Below are 17,055 nucleotides of genomic sequence, written 5' to 3' on the forward strand. Positions count from 1 at the left end.
TAGTGACTCAGGTGGGATAGTTTTGTATATCATAAAGTCCACCTTTTTTCTTTGCTTTCTGTCTCACTACTTCCTTATGATCTTCAAAGAGCCTTTGTGTTTGTGTTTATTTTCCCTCTCAAACAAATTGACAGTATTACTTTTGTACTTTGACACCCTAAACTTCCTCACCTCCGCATGGTTCATTATCCTAAATAGCAAAATTCCCCTCTGAAGGTGTGCAGACCCTCTTCTTTTGTTACTACGCTATTCCAAGCTGGTGACATCATATCTATAGGAATATGTATAAGAATCCAGAGAGGGTTTTTTTTAGTTTATGGGAGGAGACACTCATAACTAGATTGCTATCCTAATTCACCTTCCTCTTTTGGCTGATTACACACTGCTTTAGAGTTTTTGCAAAAGTTGAAGTGATAGGTTTACCTCAGTGAAAGACAGAGCTGCATTCTGAGTCAACACCTTTCAAGAGCAGCAGAATTGTGGGGGTTTTTCCAACTGGTTTCTTCATCTTCAGAGGGCACATTTGGACATTTTTGGTCCTTCTCTTATTTTGTGACCTGCCATGCCATCTTACACAGTAACTATAGCCACAGGGAACCAGTGGTTTGCAGGGACAGATGATTATGTCTACATCACGCTGGTGGGCACGGAGGGATGCAGCGAGAGGACACTGCTGGACAAACCCCTCTATAACGACTTCGAGAGGGGGGCGGTAAGTGCTGCTACTGGGAAGTGGGGATCGCTGTGTGACAAATCTCTTTTAGAGTTTTGGATAATCAGCGCAAAAATGCACTGTAAATTTGAACAGACAGGTAGTTGAAAAAGACAGAAGCTGTAATGTCTAATAAAGCGCACTCAATATTTGAGGAAACACGTGAACTTCTGTAACACCTCTCTTCTGATTATTTATATAGTACCCGTTTACAATTAAAAACAAAGGACCATGTTTTGAGGGAAAATTTAAAGTAATGGTAACCTTTAATATAAGTTTTAAACACTAGCTGTATTTGATACAACTTATATTTGCAGGTCTTTCCAGATAAGCTATCACAAAATGTTTTACCATAAAGAGGGACAAATTGCATGAGAACATAATAGGAACTATAAGAAAGTTCATTCTTTTTGGGGGTTTAGAACATGAGAAAGACTTAATTCTGTTTTTCAGTCCAAAATTCATTCTGACAATTTTTAGTCTGGGACTTTATTGGATTTCTGCAGCTGGCGAATGTAAATGTAATCTCAGACTGTTGAATTCAAGGAAACAATTTGACTGAGTATGGACAACGTAACAGTCATGTTTTCTCTGCATTGCTTCAGATGCAGTGATGGTGCAGTGAGGTAGAAGTAGGATAGTTAACTTAAAAAAAATAGGGTCCTGCATGCTTTTTAATTTCAGTATAAGGCAACGAAGCCAAAACATTTGTAGAAATAATTTCATTTATGAAATTAGCTGTACTCAGGCCCACTGACAGCTTTGCCAGGGCCAGGAGAGCAGAGTCTTTCAGCAGCGACTACCCCCCACCCCTATGGGGAGGCACAGCCAGCTCCGTCACCAACCTATACCCCCCGCCTACCCGATTCTCATCATAAAACTCTCCTCTTTCTATTGTTCAAGCTTTCTGACTGCAGCCCCTTCTATGACACTTTCAGTGATATCTAGGGCGAGCTCTTCTGTGAGGTCTTTTCACAGCTCTTCTCACAGTCTGTCTCTCTGCGGCAGCCCCTCCTGCATCACTTTTGTCTGCTCTGCTCTGACTTTCAGACTACAGGTGGAGCCCTGCCACCACCCCAAGCCCCTCAAACCCCCACCTGTTGGCAGGCCTGGCTAGAAAAGATTTATGCAAGGTTTCATTAAACATTTTGGTAGATTCATACTGCTTTCAAAACAAGTCTGACAGTATTACTAATGTTATTTTACAATTTTAAGACTCTATAATGTAATGTAATGTATTTACACAACCCCCTTTTGACAGAAGCCTCTATTTAAACTGCAGGTAGACTCATATGATGTGAAAGTTGGTGAGAACTTGGGTGATATCATGCTGGTTAAGATTGAAAAGAAGAAATATTGGATGCTGGATGACTGGTACTGCAGGTATGTCACTGTCAAGACCCCATGTGGAGATTATGTGGAATTTCCCTGCTTTCGCTGGCTGGTGGATGACAAAGAAGTGATCCTGCGGGATGGACGAGGTATTGACCGATCCATCTGTCTAAAAAAAACCTGTTTGCTTCATTAGTCTGCTGTATCTCTCACTTTGTCTGTGTCTGTTCTAGCATTTCTGCCTCAGGATGATAAAACCAGCCTAGTAAAGCAGCACAGACAAAAAGAGTTGGATCAGAGAAGAAAAACCTACAGGTAAGTTCACTTTACTCATAAAGTGTAGGATGCTGAGGTATTATAATGACATCATAATCTACAAAAATAACGTTATTATTTTTGTAGATGGAAGGAGTGGCAGCCAGGCTTCCCTATGAGCATAGATGCAAACAGACACAGGGACCTGCCCAGAGACATCCAGTTTGACAGTGAAAAGGGAGTGGACTTCATACTAAACTACAGTAAGGCGTACGTACAGCCATCTGTCCTAAATAAAGGAACAGGGTTCAGTAAATGTGATATCAGATGCTGTGTCAGCATGATAAAGAGGATGTCTGTGGAACCTAAATTTCCCCTGTGGTTGTTTTTACAATGCTAGGCATTCATGAAACCCGATGCAGAAGTGATGCCTCAGAGCATGGTTCTATTTAATAACCTCAGCATTAGCTTGAAAAAAAGAGTCTCATTGTATGTTTATCACTAGAGATATTTGCATTGTGCTTTCAGGCAGATGTTTGCACTTGCTCAAAGGTACAATAACAAATAACTGATTTTAAAAATGTTGTATCGTGTAAAATATGTGATCACCAGTGAAATGAAAATCAGAACTTGAACAGAAAAGGTGCATATTTTCAAAAGATCACACATTTACCCATTTTACTCACAGCATGTAATCAACAAAATATCTAAAATATGATTGAAGTGTCAAATGTATTAGCATTAGTAATAAGTAAAAAAAATTTTATTGGTCTGGAAATATGAATAAATTAAAGATCATGTTGATGTCTTTTCAGAATAGAGAACCTGTGTGTGAACAGCTTCATGAACATGTTTCAGTCTTCGTGGAGTGACCTTGCAGACTTTGAGAAAATCTTTGTGAGAATCAAAAACACAATCTCAGGTCAGCCATAATGTTTAGTTCTTTTGTTTTATTTTATTTTATGCGATACTCTGCTGTGCTACATCATATCCAGGGTTTCCAAAGCAGGGATAGTAAGATGATTTTTACCCTCGAGGGGTATGGAGGGCCAAAAAGGGACAAAACTGAATTATTAATATTTTATTAAAAAAAATGAATGTACCATGAAATAAATCAATGTGTCATTAATTGCCCTATTGAATAATTCAATTGTACCATTTATTTATTTAATACATTATTAAATAATTAAATATACCATTAAATTAAGAAATACTATATTTATTTATTAAATAAATAAATATAGAGTGAATTAATTATTTGATCTTTAGGGGTCGCCAGGTCACCAGTAGGGGGTCACCAGTCTCTGGTACTGTTATTTTGGTTACAAGCTGAAATGTTTGGGAACCCCTGCCCTGTAGTATGTTATGTGATGTTATGTCATGCTATGTTAGGCTGTATATTGTTCTACGCTACATAGAATATCATAATAGGCAGGCCACATTTCTTTTTATATAAATATTTTCTAAAATCCTTGTATATCTTTTTACATTTCATCTTTTAATTGTGCTACAATGCATTTTTATTTATCTATTTTTCTTATTTTTGACTTTTACCTCTTTTTGTCTTGATATCTTTTATATTGATGTGTAAAGCACTTTGAGCACTGTCTGGACTGTTGAAAGTGCTGTGTAAATACATTTTGATTGATGATTGATAACATATTATGTTATGCTACGCTACACTAGTTTGTTATGCTATGTTAATTTATGTCACATTCCATTATACTAGACTAGGCCATGCTACAATAAATCAAATTATGGTATGCTATGCTATTTTTTAAATGTTATATCATTAAGCTATGCTTTGCTATGCTAAACTATGCTGAGCTGTTCTTTGTAGAGGTGACTGTGGCTCAGTAGGAAGAGTAGTCATCTAGAAATCTGAAAGCTGTGGCTTTGATTCCAGCCTCCTCCTGCCAAATGTCAATGTGCCCCTGGGCAAGGCACTTAGCCACAAGTCGCCTACTGATCTGCGTATCGGTGTATGAATGTGTGAGCGTTAGTGAGTGCGATTGGGTGAATGTGGCTCTAGTGTAAAGCGCTTTGAGTGGTCTGCATGACTGGAAAAGCGCTATATAAGGTCAGTCCATTTACCATTCTTTGCTATGCTTTGCTATATTGTGTTATGCTGTGCTCCATGTTTTTATGCAACATTTTATGTTGTGTAACACTACTCTAAACCACACTACACTAGGCTATGTTATGTTAGATTATGCTTTGCAAAGCTGTACTTATGCTAGGCTAAGTTAATTTAAGTTATGTTATGCAATGCAAGGCTAAGCATGCTACACTAATAATATGTAATGTAATGTTTTTTTCTGCTACCCTGATATTTTATGCTAAGGTTTGAAATTTACATCTATGTCTATTTATATTTTATGTTATGCTATGTTTTATGTGAAGATATATTATATTATCGTACTCGTACTCTTCCGCTTATCCGGGACCGGATCGCGGGGGCAGCACACTCAGCACAGACGCCCAGACGTCCCTCTCTCCAGACACCTCCTCCAGCTCCACCGGCAGAGCCCAAGGCATTCCCAGGCCAGCCGAGAGACATAGTCCATCCAGCGTGTCCTGGGCCGTCCCCTGGGCCTCCTTCCGGTGGGACGTGCCTGGAACACCTCCCGAGGAAGGCGTCCAGGAGGCATCCGTTATAGATGCCCAAGCCACCTCAACTGGCTCCTCTCGATGTGGAGGAGCAGCGGCTCTACTCCGAGCCCCTCCCGGACGGCCGAGCTCCTCACCCTATCTCTAAGGGAGTGCCCAGCCACCCTACGGAGGAAGCTCATTTCAGCCGCTTGTATCCGGGATCTCGTTCTTTTGGTAATGACCCAAAGTTCATGGCCATAGGTGATGGTAGGAACGTAGACCGACCGGTAAATTGAGAGCTTTGCTTTTCGGCTCAGCTCTCTCTTCACCACAACGGAACTGGAACAGCGCCCCCATTACTGTGGCAGCCGCACCGATCCGTCTGTCGATCTCCCGCTCCATTCTTCCCCCACTTGTGAACAAGACCCCAAGATACTTAAACTCCTCCACTTGAGGCAGGAACTCCCCTCCAACCTGAAGAGGACAGGCCACCCTTTTCCGGTCGAGAACCATGGCCTCGGACTTGGAGGAGCTGATCTTCATCCCAGCCGCTTCACACTCGGCTGTGAACCGCCCCAGTGCTTGCTGTAGGTCTTGGCTACAGGGGGCCAGCAGGACCACATCATCTGCAAAAAGAAGAGACGAAATCCACTGGTCCCCAAACCAGACCCCCTCCGGCCCTTGGCTGCGTCTAGAAATCCTGTCCATAAAAGTTATGAACAGGACCGGTCCAACTTAGTGCCGGCAATGCGAACCAAACTCCTGCTCCGCTCATACAGGGACCGGATGGCCCCTAATAAAGGGCCCCCGATTCCATACTCCTGGAGCACCCCCCACAGGGCATCATGAGGGACACAGTCGAATGCTTTCTCCAGGTCCACAAAACACATGTGAACCGGTTGGGCAAACTCCCATGAACCCTCGAGTACCCTGTAGAGGGTATAGAGCTGGTCCAGTGTTCCACGGCCGGGACAAAAACCACACTGCTCCTCCTGAAGCCGAGGTTCGACTATCAGTCGGACTCTCCTCTCCAATACCCTGGCATAAGCCTTACCAGGGAGGCTGAGGAGTGTGATCCACCTGTAGTTGGAACACACCCTCCGGTCCCCCTTCTTATGAAGGTGGACCACCACCCCAGTCTGCCAGTCCAGAGGCACTTTCCCCGACCACCGCGCAATGTTGAAGAGGCGTGTCAACCACGACAGCCCCACAACATCCAGAGACTTGAGGTACTCAGGGCGGATCTCATCCACCCCCGAAGCCTTGCCACCGCGGAGCTTTTTAACCACCTCAGTGACTTCAGCCTGGGTGATGAAAGAGTCCAACCCCGAGTCCCCAGCCTCTGTTTCCACCACGGAATGCGTGATGGCAGGATTGAGGAGATCCTCGAAGTACTCCTTCCACCGCCCGATAATGTCCTCAGTCGAGGTCAGCAGCCTCCCACCCCCACTATAAACATTGTTGGCGAAGCACTGCTTCCCCCTCCTGAGGCGCCGGACGGTTTGCCAGAATCGCTTCGAGGCCAACCGGTAGTCCTTCTCCATGGCCTCACCAAACTCCTCCCAGGCCCGAGTTTTTGCCTCTGCCACCGCCCGGGCCACAGCACGCTTGGCCTCACGGTACCCGTCAGCCGCCTCAGGAGTCCCACAAGCCGGCCACAGCCGATAGGACTCCTTCTTTAGCTTGACAGCATCCCTTACTGCCAGTGTCCACTACCGGGTTCTGGGATTGCCGCCGCGACAGGCACCGCAGACCTTACGGCCGAAGCATCAACAATAGATGCGGAGAAAAATGGTCCACTCGGACTCTATGTCTCCAACATCCCCCGGGATCTGGTCAAAGCTCTGGTCAAAGGAGGTGGGAGTTGAATACATCAACGCCCATGTGGGAAATGACAGTGACACCTGGAGAGGCGTGATCGGGAGGAATCGCCTCCCCGATCTGAATCCGAGCTTTGTTTTGTTATTGGACTTCTGTGCTAGTCACTGATTGTCCATAATGAACACCATGTTCAAACATAAGGGTGTCCATCAGTGCACTTGGCACCAGGACACCCTAGGCAGGAGGTCGATGATCGACTTTGTTGTCGTATCATCAGACCTTCGGCCGCATGTTATGGACACTCGGGTGTAGAGAGGGGCTGAGCTGTCCACTGATCACCACCTGGTGGTGAGTTGGATCCGCTGGAGGAGGAGAAAGCCGGACAGACCTGGCAGGCCCAAGCGCATAGTGAGGGTCTGCTGGAAATGCCTGGCGGAGCCCTCGGCCAGGGATGTATATTATATTATGCTACTCAATATTTTATGTAATGTTATGTTATTTTTTTTACAATAGACCACTCAATGCTATGTTACATTACATCACAGTATACTATGCTATGATGAATTATGTTAAACTAAGCTAAAAAATGCTAATCTGTACTATGTAAATTATGCTAAGCTATACTACACAACATAATATATTATGTTGTATTCTCCTCTATTCTGTGTTGTGCTGTTTAATGTTATGCTATGCTATGTTTTATGACACATTTTATATTGCATATCGTAATGCTACAATAATTTTGTTAAGGAAAGTTAAGCTAAACTATGCTATAAAAATGCTATATTACTTTAAGTCATGTTATGCCATACTTGGCTACATTATGCTGTTATTTTATGTTATGTTATACTATAATACATTACGCTCTGCTAAGTTAGGGTATGTTATGCTAAGCTCAGTTTATCTAACATAATGCTGTGCAGTGCTACACTACATCACCTTAGTGTGCTATGCCAAACTATGTTTGCTTAAGGTTGCCAGATCAGCCTGACTGTCTCCAGCCCAAACACATAGCAAAACCCACCCAATTCAATAAAAAACAGTCCAAATCTCAACCTCTCTTCAACCTTATGTTAAAAACAAGAAACTATGACATGCAAAATAAAGAACGTGGCGCCATGTTTGTTTAAAATATGAAGTTGCGCTCAGATTTCTGTATGACAGTACTTACAGCAATCTTTGGATCTTCCTATAGGACAGGGGCAGTCCACGATTTTAGCTCTGGGTCAGCCTCCTATTTCTATACTGTATTCTCTCAATGTCTCTCAAGGGCTTCAGGCCAACCCACCTCATTGAAGCTTACTTAACCTCTTAACCCCATTTAGGCCGACTATTGACATTGACCAATATTATTTCACAGTGACACTTGATTAAACAATGACTATCACTGATTGAAGATGTTAAGTTCCACAGATTCTCGAACTTAAAAAAAAAACTAATAATATGAGTGCAAGTACAACTTTTTATTGAAATGTGTACCTTTTCTTTCACACAGTGAAAACAATTTTGATATACGTTTTCCCATGAATACTTTCTAAAAACCCACCAAATGTTGTGAAAGGCAGATTAAATTTTAACAACCTAACAAGCAATTCTTTCAGTCCAACATTTTCAAATAAAGCCCAATTAGTTGGAAACACAGCCAATCTGGCAACACTGGTGACATTATGCTATGCTGTGTTGTGTTATTGTGTTGTACCATGTCTAATCTTGTGCTATATGCTTTTGTTTGTTATTCTATGGTTTGTTTTTCGTTTGTTTTTTTTTTAGACTGTGTAACATTACAGTACACTAAACTATGCTATGATAAGCTATGCTATGCTAAGATATGCTTGGCTATGTAATTGTAAGTTCTTGAACACCTTTGTGATGAGTTAAAGCAGAGGCTGCATTTCTGGTTTTCTCATCTAACTATGAAGATACTCTTAAAGCTTGTCGAAGATGTTGACAGAATAGTTAAAGATGCTATTGCTGGCAATGGTGGCTTAATCAAAAAATATTGGACCTTATAGAGGATGTCATCAAAATCTATGTTGAAGTAGACAAATACATTTGGCAATATAGTGTATAAATATATGTTTGTTTTGTTTGTTTTTCAGAGTATGTGATGCAACACTGGGAAGAAGATTTCATGTTTGGATACCAGTTTCTGAATGGTTGTAACCCAGTGTTGATTTCCAAATGCACCAAACTTCCTGACAAGTTCCCTGTTACTGATGAGATGATTTCTGTCAGCCTGGAAAGGGATCTGACCCTGGAGCAGGAAATTAAGGTTTTTATTCATTTATTTGTTTTGTGTGTGTCTGTGTGTGTGTGTGCGTGCGTGTGTGCGTGTGTGCCCTGTCTTGACATTCATGCATGTCATATAGAGAAGCTGGTTGGCTATATGTCCCAGGGCAGATTTGCTCTACAAAAAGGATATCTCAAGATGAAATTCTAATTGCATGATTTACTTCATTAAATCCAGTGTGGATCCAGCATCAGAACAGGCAGTCCACATTGATGTAATAGTAACCTGTGTCTGAATGACCTTCAACCATTTGGATTATCTATGTGTTAGTGCGTGGGTGTGTTTGTGATGATGTGAAAATGTGTGCGTTTTGATGGATGCAGATGTGTATGTCTAATGTGCATTAAAATTAGGTTGTGGCTGGGGTGCATGAGATCCCACTGGTTACTAACAGCAGAGTGTCCCCCACCCCAACCCCAAAGTGTCTACAGTGTATTCAGGAAATTAAGGTTGACGTTTGTCTGTTTTTGTGAATCTTTTTAACATGCCTTTCCATTTCAAAGATGAAAGTCATGGTTGGCTTTCCTTTGGCAAGGAGAGCAATTGTGACTCTCTTTGATCGTCTCATCTGATATGCACTTTAAAGCAGTGTTCTGGTTCCAGGCAGGTAACATATACATCGTTGACTATGAAATGTTAGAGGGCATTAATGCGAACTCCACAGACCCAAACACGCAGCAGTACCTGGCTGCTCCAATGTGTCTCCTATACAAGAACGTACGGAACAAGATCCTGCCTATAGCCATACAGGTACAGTGAAGCTGGGCCACAGCAGGTGCGACTTTTTCAGGTTATGTATGACTGTAATTGAACACTGGCTGTTTCTTTTGCAGCTGGGCCAGAATCCGGATGAAAATCCAGTCTTCCTTCCCACTGACAGTAAGTATGACTGGATGCTGGCTAAGATCTGGGTACGATCAGCTGACTTCCAACACCACCAGACCATCTCACACCTGCTCAGGACACATCTGATAACAGAGGTGTTCGGTATCGCCATGTACAGACAGCTTCCGGCTGTTCACCCAGCATTTAAGGTATAACTCGCAGGTTCATTTGTTGATTGATGGATCAGCTGGTTGGGTTGTCAATTGCTTTTCTGTCTTTTCTCAGCTGCTCATCCCACACATTCGTTTTACTATCGCGATCAATACCAAGGCCAGAGAACAGCTCATCTGTGAGAGCGGGATATTTGACAAGGTTAGTTCTTGGAGATTAAAATAATGTGGAATAAGCACAAAATCTGTCTGCAAACAAGAGAAGAGAGATTGATAAAATATTTTACAATTATGAGCTTTAAAACATGAGGAAAGTAGAATGCGGAGGACAAAAGTAGAACTATATACAGTTAAACAGAAGAGACTGCAGATTAACAGTTTCTAAAAGAGCACCTAAATAGCCAACTGAGGCTAATTTATTGTGCTTTATTTCGTTATTAAAGCCAGTTATTAAAAATTATAAATCTCTAAGAGGCTTATGCGACCTATTGTGCAGCAGTAACTGCAGCTATATTTCAGTCTTACAAATTTAGTTGCAGGGATTTTATTCTTTTTTTTTTTTCCTTAGTCGTCTTCTTTTTTGGTGAAATTACCTTAAATGAACCTGTTGCAACAGATTTTTCACAACACCTCAAGTCTTCAGGAAATCACATTAGCCAATCCAAATACTTGCTTGTTGTGACAGGTGGTATTGTTTGAGACTTCATTTATAGACAAATATATTATATCTTTTTGGTTTTGTTTTTTACAAATATTTTAGAAACTTTTCTCTATCAAGAATGTCACCCCGATAAAGTTGCAGGAAAACACACTGAATCTTTAAAAACACCATGTTTCAAATCAGATAAGGCTGATCAGCTGAGTGTTTTGGTTTAAAGCTAAAATGAAGCATGCATGAAACAAATGCAAATATAGGAATCAAGAATCAACTTTCAAGTATTGATCATTTTCTGTTGAAGGATAAGATACTTTTTATGCACTTCATCAAGGCAAATGCAACAGGTGGAGGTGGCCACGTCCAACTTGTCCAGAAGGCCATGAAGACTCTTACCTACAGGTCTTTCTGCTTCCCCGACATGATCAAGAGCCGCGGCGTGGACAGCACGGAGGATCTGCCCACCTATTTCTACAGGGATGATGGCTACAAGGTGTGGGAAGCCACCAAAAGGTGAGAACAAGTTTTTTTTCTAGTTATTACCACTGATGAATAGTAAGTGCTTCTGAGGAAACAAGAAGGGAAAAAAAATCACTTATAAGTTTAATAAGTTGTATTGTGTGACAGAGAATTAAAGACAGAGGAGTTAAAACATATTTTTCCTCTTTTTTCTTCCTGGCAGTTTTGTCTCTGATGTGGTGGGTATTTACTACACCAGTGACGAGAGAGTGCAGGGAGACGAGGAAATCCAGGCCTTTGTCAAAGACGTGTGCAGCTTTGGTATGCAGGACTTCGATCACTGCGGTATGTATACCCTACAAACATATGTTAGCAAAGCTTGAAAGTGCAGAAAAGACGACTTATGGTGACATTGCCCGGAGCCTGCTGTTGTAACATCATCCGGTAGTTTATCATCATTTGTGCAAGGATCTTTTCACAGCACAGCTTGCAAAATAATAGAGTGGTTTCGTAAAGACTGCTTTGTCAATTCTGTTTGCCTCCAATCTGTGCTTAGAGTTTCCAAAGTCTCTGAAGACACGTGATGAACTGATAGAGTACCTGACTGTTGTTATATTCACTGCTTCGGCCCAGCATGCTGCAGTAAACTTCGGACAGGTTGGTCATTGAAAAAAATAAATAGAGAAATGTATTTCTACTTTTCAAAACAAAATTAGAAAAATATTTTCCATGTCAACAAGTAAGTGTAAATACTACAAAAAATGTTGAAAATTATCAAATGCTCTTTTTATTCCAGCATTTAGCAAATATAAATAATATTCCTAACCAACAGGAAAGTTTAGTCTGATTTAATATCAGTGAGAAAAAAAAGAGTTTTCTTTTTATTTTTTGTCTGTATCTGTATCTGCACAGTTGTACTCATGCAGGATAAATACTGCTAGTAGTTCTGTATGGATGTTTTGTATGTCTTATACATATTCTGCATCTTTGTATGCATTGTGTAGTATGACTGGTGCTCCTGGATCCCCAATGCTCCGTCTACCATGCGGAAACCCCCTCCGAAGGAGAAAGGGCAGGCAGATATAAAAACGATCATTGATAGCCTCCCTGATCGTGGCCGCTCCAGCTGGCACCTGGGGGCCGTGTGGGCCCTCAGCCAGTACCAGGAGAATGAGGTTTGCAAAGCATACAGGCTGCCATTTAAGCAGCATAGATGAGAGCGTTAAAATCTTAATTTCTAGATTTATTTATTGCTGTGTGCCTCTAGGCTAAATAATATGTTTCTCTTTATGCAGCTGTATTTGGGTATGTATCCAGATGAACACTTCATAGAGAGTCCAGTGAAGGGGGCCATGGAGAGGTTCAGGAAGCAGCTGGCAGAGATAAGCAGCCTCATCAAAAGGAGGAACGAGGAAAAGAAGCTGCCGTACTACAACATGTCTCCAGACAAAATCCCAAACAGTGTTGCTGTTTGAGGAGTAAAGCTCACCTCATCTATATCTAATCTAGCTTTCTACTGCTGTGTTAAAGAGCATGAGAAATTGAGGTTTTTGCAACTATAGAAAAATGTGTATTTGTGATTCAGTTTTGTCTAGTTTGTGACCATTGTGTTACAGATATAAAGGAGAGATTATAAATTTAAAACTTAACTGCCTTCTGCAGGTTCCCATTTTGAGATACAAGTGCGACGTTTAACACAGTCTTGATGCTTCAGACAATTAGTGACTAAACAAATTGACCAATCAAAAGAGGGGACCCTGGAAATATGAATTCCACAATAGGTTAAACCATCCAGCAAACTGTTTTGGTTTATCGCTGTTGATATTTTCATATTTATCTGAAGAATATAAATCAGAATATAAAAAAAGACTTCTAGTCAAAATGTTTTATTGAAGGTCTGGATCAAGTGAGATTTTCAAAGCAATAAGCTAAGACATAAAGTACTGTAATAATACAATTACTATTAGTGAACAAAATAGGAGCTCAAAGTCATCACTTTGCAAATTTTGCTAATATTTTTTACTCTGTTTTCAAAAGTAGCTCAATGTTATGGATTAGTAATCTTATTTTTCTGTTTTGTAAAAAGATATTGCAGTTTAATAGCATTGGATGTATGTGCTCTAGAAATGAAACTTTGATTGTGTGTAACTTAAGAATTCAGTTTGCTACAGACAACTTCACTTATAGTGAACCATCCTGCTTGCTGTTGTTTGTGACCTATTGTCACAAACCTTGGTTTTTAAAATCCAGATTTTTTAACTGAGGCAACTGGCCAAGATGAAAAATATCTTGTGGAAAGATGACCTTAAAACAGTGATTCATGCCTTTGTTACAACTCTGCTGGATTACTGTAACTCTTTGTAGCTTGGAGTTAGTAAATCATCCTTGTCACACCCTCAGTTTGTGCAAAACACTGATGCACAGAAAGCAGAAGAGAGAGCATATACTCCTATTTGATACTCTCTGCACCTGTTGCCTGTCCATTTTGAAGCTCTTGTTTTTAAGGCTTTAAATGGTCTTGCTCCTCCCTACCTTTCTGAGCACCTGCCCTCCCAGTCTCGGTCACTCAGATCAGCTGGCCAGCTTTTGCTGGAGGTGCCAAGGACACGGCAGAAGCTTTGGAGGGAGATCTGACTTTTGCCGTTGCAGCTCCCAAACTATGGAATGCTTTGTCACTTGATATGAGAAAGTCCTCTTCACTAGCCATTTCTTTTGTTTTCATAGTCAGGCCATTTTTTTCAACATATACAAAATTCCCCTAGCTCAGATTATGGAGTACCACAAAATCTCTGTGCAGATGATAGACAATTTTCTATTTCTGAGTGTACCATCACTTGACTGTTCACTACGGTGACTGACTCATTGTGTTTAAAATATCCACCAGGGGAAGAGTCAACCTTGTCTCCAGCTTAATAGAGATGACAGAAGACCTTGTTTTTGGTTCCAAGAATACTAGGTTAGAACTTAGAGACCACAGAGCAAGCAAAAACCTAGGTGTTATCGACTCAGACCTGAATTTTAACAACTATAAAAAATTTGTTACTAATTCTGCCTTTTTCTACCTTTAAAATGTTACTATATTTATTAATTTCTTATTACACAGAAAACTGCTGCAGGCCTTTATCTTCAGTAAGTTAGATTATTGCAGTGATGTCAATAAAGTTTCTTTAAAAATCTGTCAGGCAACTGCAGCTCGTCCAAAACTCTGCCACAGGAACCTTGACGAAAACCAGGAAAATAGATCATACCACAGCGGTCCCCAAATCACGGCACTGGCCCCATGTTTGGAGAGATTTAAAAAAACCTGGTGATGGCCTTTAAGGCATTGAATGGTCTTGGAGTTTTTCGCCAGGAATGAACCATGTTGGCCCCTCAGGTTATCTGAGACATGTTCAGTCCGCACTCCCAGGACCGAAACCATTCAGTTCTCATGTTCCTCAGCTCATGCATCAACTTCCCGAAAACCCAGGATGTGCAGAAACTGTTGGCTCCTTTAAATTTAGGGCTGAAAACATCACTGTTTACCTCAGTTTCCCTCAGGCCAAAGACTGCCTCATCATTTACTTGATATCACTTCTTTTTTTTATTTTTATGAAGCAGCCTTTTAACATTTCTTTTTTTATGGGATGCTTTATGTTTATCGTGTATTTTAAAAATGTGTATTTTGATGGTGTTTTTATGCAGGTTATCACTAGCCATTTCTAAATCTCTTATTCTTATTAATCTCTTATTAAGACCCACCTCTTCTCTTTGGTTGCTGATCTGGTATTAAATAGTTAATATGGCGTATTTTCTTGCTACTTTTGCTTTAATTACTTTCTCCAAGAATTTTGTTTTTGCCTGCCCGTCCGTCTGTTTGCAGATTTGGATAACATTTTCTGACAAGGTGCATATTAGGACAAGGAACAGATAATTACATCTTGGTGGTGATGCGGTGCGCCATCTGGATTTAGGATTTTCTTGACGGATTCTTTATCATTGCCAGACCATGGTGCGCCAGCTTGGAATTCCCACATGGTTTCTCACCCCGTCAGCTGCTGACATGCAGTGGTCAGAAGTCATCCAGAGTATGGCTCATCAGTATAGGCTGACCTGCATCAATGACCCGATTTCTAGTTTCTGACCTTTAATCATTCTGTTTGTTTTAAATTCAAACGTTTTGTTAATTTATATTAATCATTCTTTTTGTTCCACACTTTGGTCAGTGCTTGCTGTTTTTAAAGTGCTTTATAAATAAAGTTGGATGGCAGTTCATTCCATTTAACCTTAATCTTGTACTGCTTGACATTATTTAGCTATATAAAAATGTGTTGTTTTTTTTTTTGACAGATTTTAAATATAAAGGGATTGTTATTTTAAATATACTATGAACAAAAAAAATACATTTAGATATTAGGTATGCAAATTAGGCATAATTACAAATGACATCGAGATGGCAGTAGTGGATCAACAGGCATGACTGGTATACAGGTCCTTCTCAAAATATTAGCATATTGTGATAAAGTTCATTATTTTCCATAATGTCATGATGAAAATTTAACATTCATATATTTTAGATTCATTGCACACTAACTGAAATATTTCAGGTCTTTTATTGTCTTAATACGGATGATTTTGGCATACAGCTCATGAAAACCCAAAATTCCTATCTCACAAAATTAGCATATTTCATCCGACCAATAAAAGAAAAGTGTTTTTAATACAAAAAACGTCAACCTTCAAATAATCATGTACAGTTATGCACTCAATACTTGGTCGGGAATCCTTTGGCAGAAATGACTGCTTCAATGCGGCGTGGCATGGAGGCAATCAGCCTGTGGCACTGCTGAGGTCTTATGGAGGCCCAGGATGCTTCGATAGCGGCCTTTAGCTCATCCAGAGTGTTGGGTCTTGAGTCTCTCAACGTTCTCTTCACAATATCCCACAGATTCTCTATGGGGTTCAGGTCAGGAGAGTTGGCAGGCCAATTGAGCACAGTGATACCATGGTCAGTAAACCATTTACCAGTGGTTTTGGCACTGTGAGCAGGTGCCAGGTCGTGCTGAAAAATGAAATCTTCATCTCCATAAAGCTTTTCAGCAGATGGAAGCATGAAGTGCTCCAAAATCTCCTGATAGCTAGCTGCATTGACCCTGCCCTTGATAAAACACAGTGGACCAACACCAGCAGCTGACACGGCACCCCAGACCATCACTGACTGTGGGTACTTGACACTGGACGTCTGGCATTTTGGTATTTCCTTCTCCCCAGTCTTCCTCCAGACTCTGGCACCTTGATTTCCGAATGACATGCAGAATTTGCTTTCATCCGAAAAAAGTACTTTGGACCACTGAGCAACAGTCCAGTGCTGCTTCTCTGTAGCCCAGGTCAGGCGCTTCTGCCGCTGTTTCTGGTTCAAAAGTGGCTTGACCTGGGGAATGCGGCACCTGTAGCCCATTTCCTGCACACGCCTGTGCACGGTGGCTCTGGATGTTTCTACTCCAGACTCAGTCCACTGCTTCCGCAGGTCCCCCAAGGTCTGGAATCGGCCTTCTCCACAATCTTCCTCAGGGTCCGGTCACCTCTTCTCGTTGTGCAGCGTTTTCTGCCACACTTTTTCCTTCCCACAGACTTCCCACTGAGGTGCCTTGATACAGCACTCTGGGAACATCCTATTCGTTCAGAAATATCTTTCTGTTTCTTACCCTCTTGCTTGAGGGTGTCAATAGTGGCCTTCTGGACAGCAGTCAGGTCGGCAGTCTTACCCATGATTGGGGTTTTGAGTGATGAACCAGGCTGGGAGTTTTAAAGGCCTCAGGAATCTTTTGCAGGTGTTTAGAGTTAACTCGTTGATTCAGATGATTAGGTTCATAGCTCGTTTAGAGACCCTTTTAATGATATGCTAATTTTGTGAGATAGGAATTTTGGGTTTTCATGAGCTGTATGCCAAAATCACCCGTATTAA

At 41.2% G+C, this 17,055-nt stretch overlaps 1 protein-coding gene across 1 annotated transcript; it reads left to right on the forward strand.

Moving 5' to 3' along the window:
* Positions 1–423: 423 nt before the first annotated feature.
* On the forward strand, positions 424–15,381 carry alox5a (arachidonate 5-lipoxygenase a). The gene is made up of 14 exons (XM_047350883.1): positions 424–712; positions 1,995–2,193; positions 2,278–2,359; positions 2,447–2,569; positions 3,115–3,221; positions 8,812–8,984; positions 9,606–9,752; positions 9,836–10,036; positions 10,113–10,199; positions 10,987–11,165; positions 11,335–11,456; positions 11,668–11,768; positions 12,116–12,286; positions 12,407–15,381. Exons 1-14 carry the CDS (start codon positions 563–565, stop codon positions 12,584–12,586), a joined length of 2,022 nt encoding a protein of 673 aa, XP_047206839.1. The 5' UTR covers positions 424–562; the 3' UTR covers positions 12,587–15,381.
* Positions 15,382–17,055: the final 1,674 nt, after the last annotated feature.

Source organism: Girardinichthys multiradiatus, chromosome 22, assembly GCF_021462225.1.
Source record: "Girardinichthys multiradiatus isolate DD_20200921_A chromosome 22, DD_fGirMul_XY1, whole genome shotgun sequence".
NCBI lineage: Eukaryota > Metazoa > Chordata > Actinopteri > Cyprinodontiformes > Goodeidae > Girardinichthys > Girardinichthys multiradiatus.

What these genes read in the sequence shown, in the direction of transcription:
- alox5a (XM_047350883.1), top strand. Translation starts at nt 563, where the DNA reads ATGCCATCTTACACAGTAACTATAGCCACAGGGAACCAGTGGTTTGCA. An exon ending in ACGACTTCGAGAGGGGGGCG is followed by an intron (nt 713 to 1,994) that starts GTAAGTGCTGCT and finishes TTTAAACTGCAG; the next exon opens with GTAGACTCATATGATGTGAA. An exon ending in CTGCAGTAAACTTCGGACAG is followed by an intron (nt 11,769 to 12,115) that starts GTTGGTCATTGA and finishes TGCATTGTGTAG; the next exon opens with TATGACTGGTGCTCCTGGAT.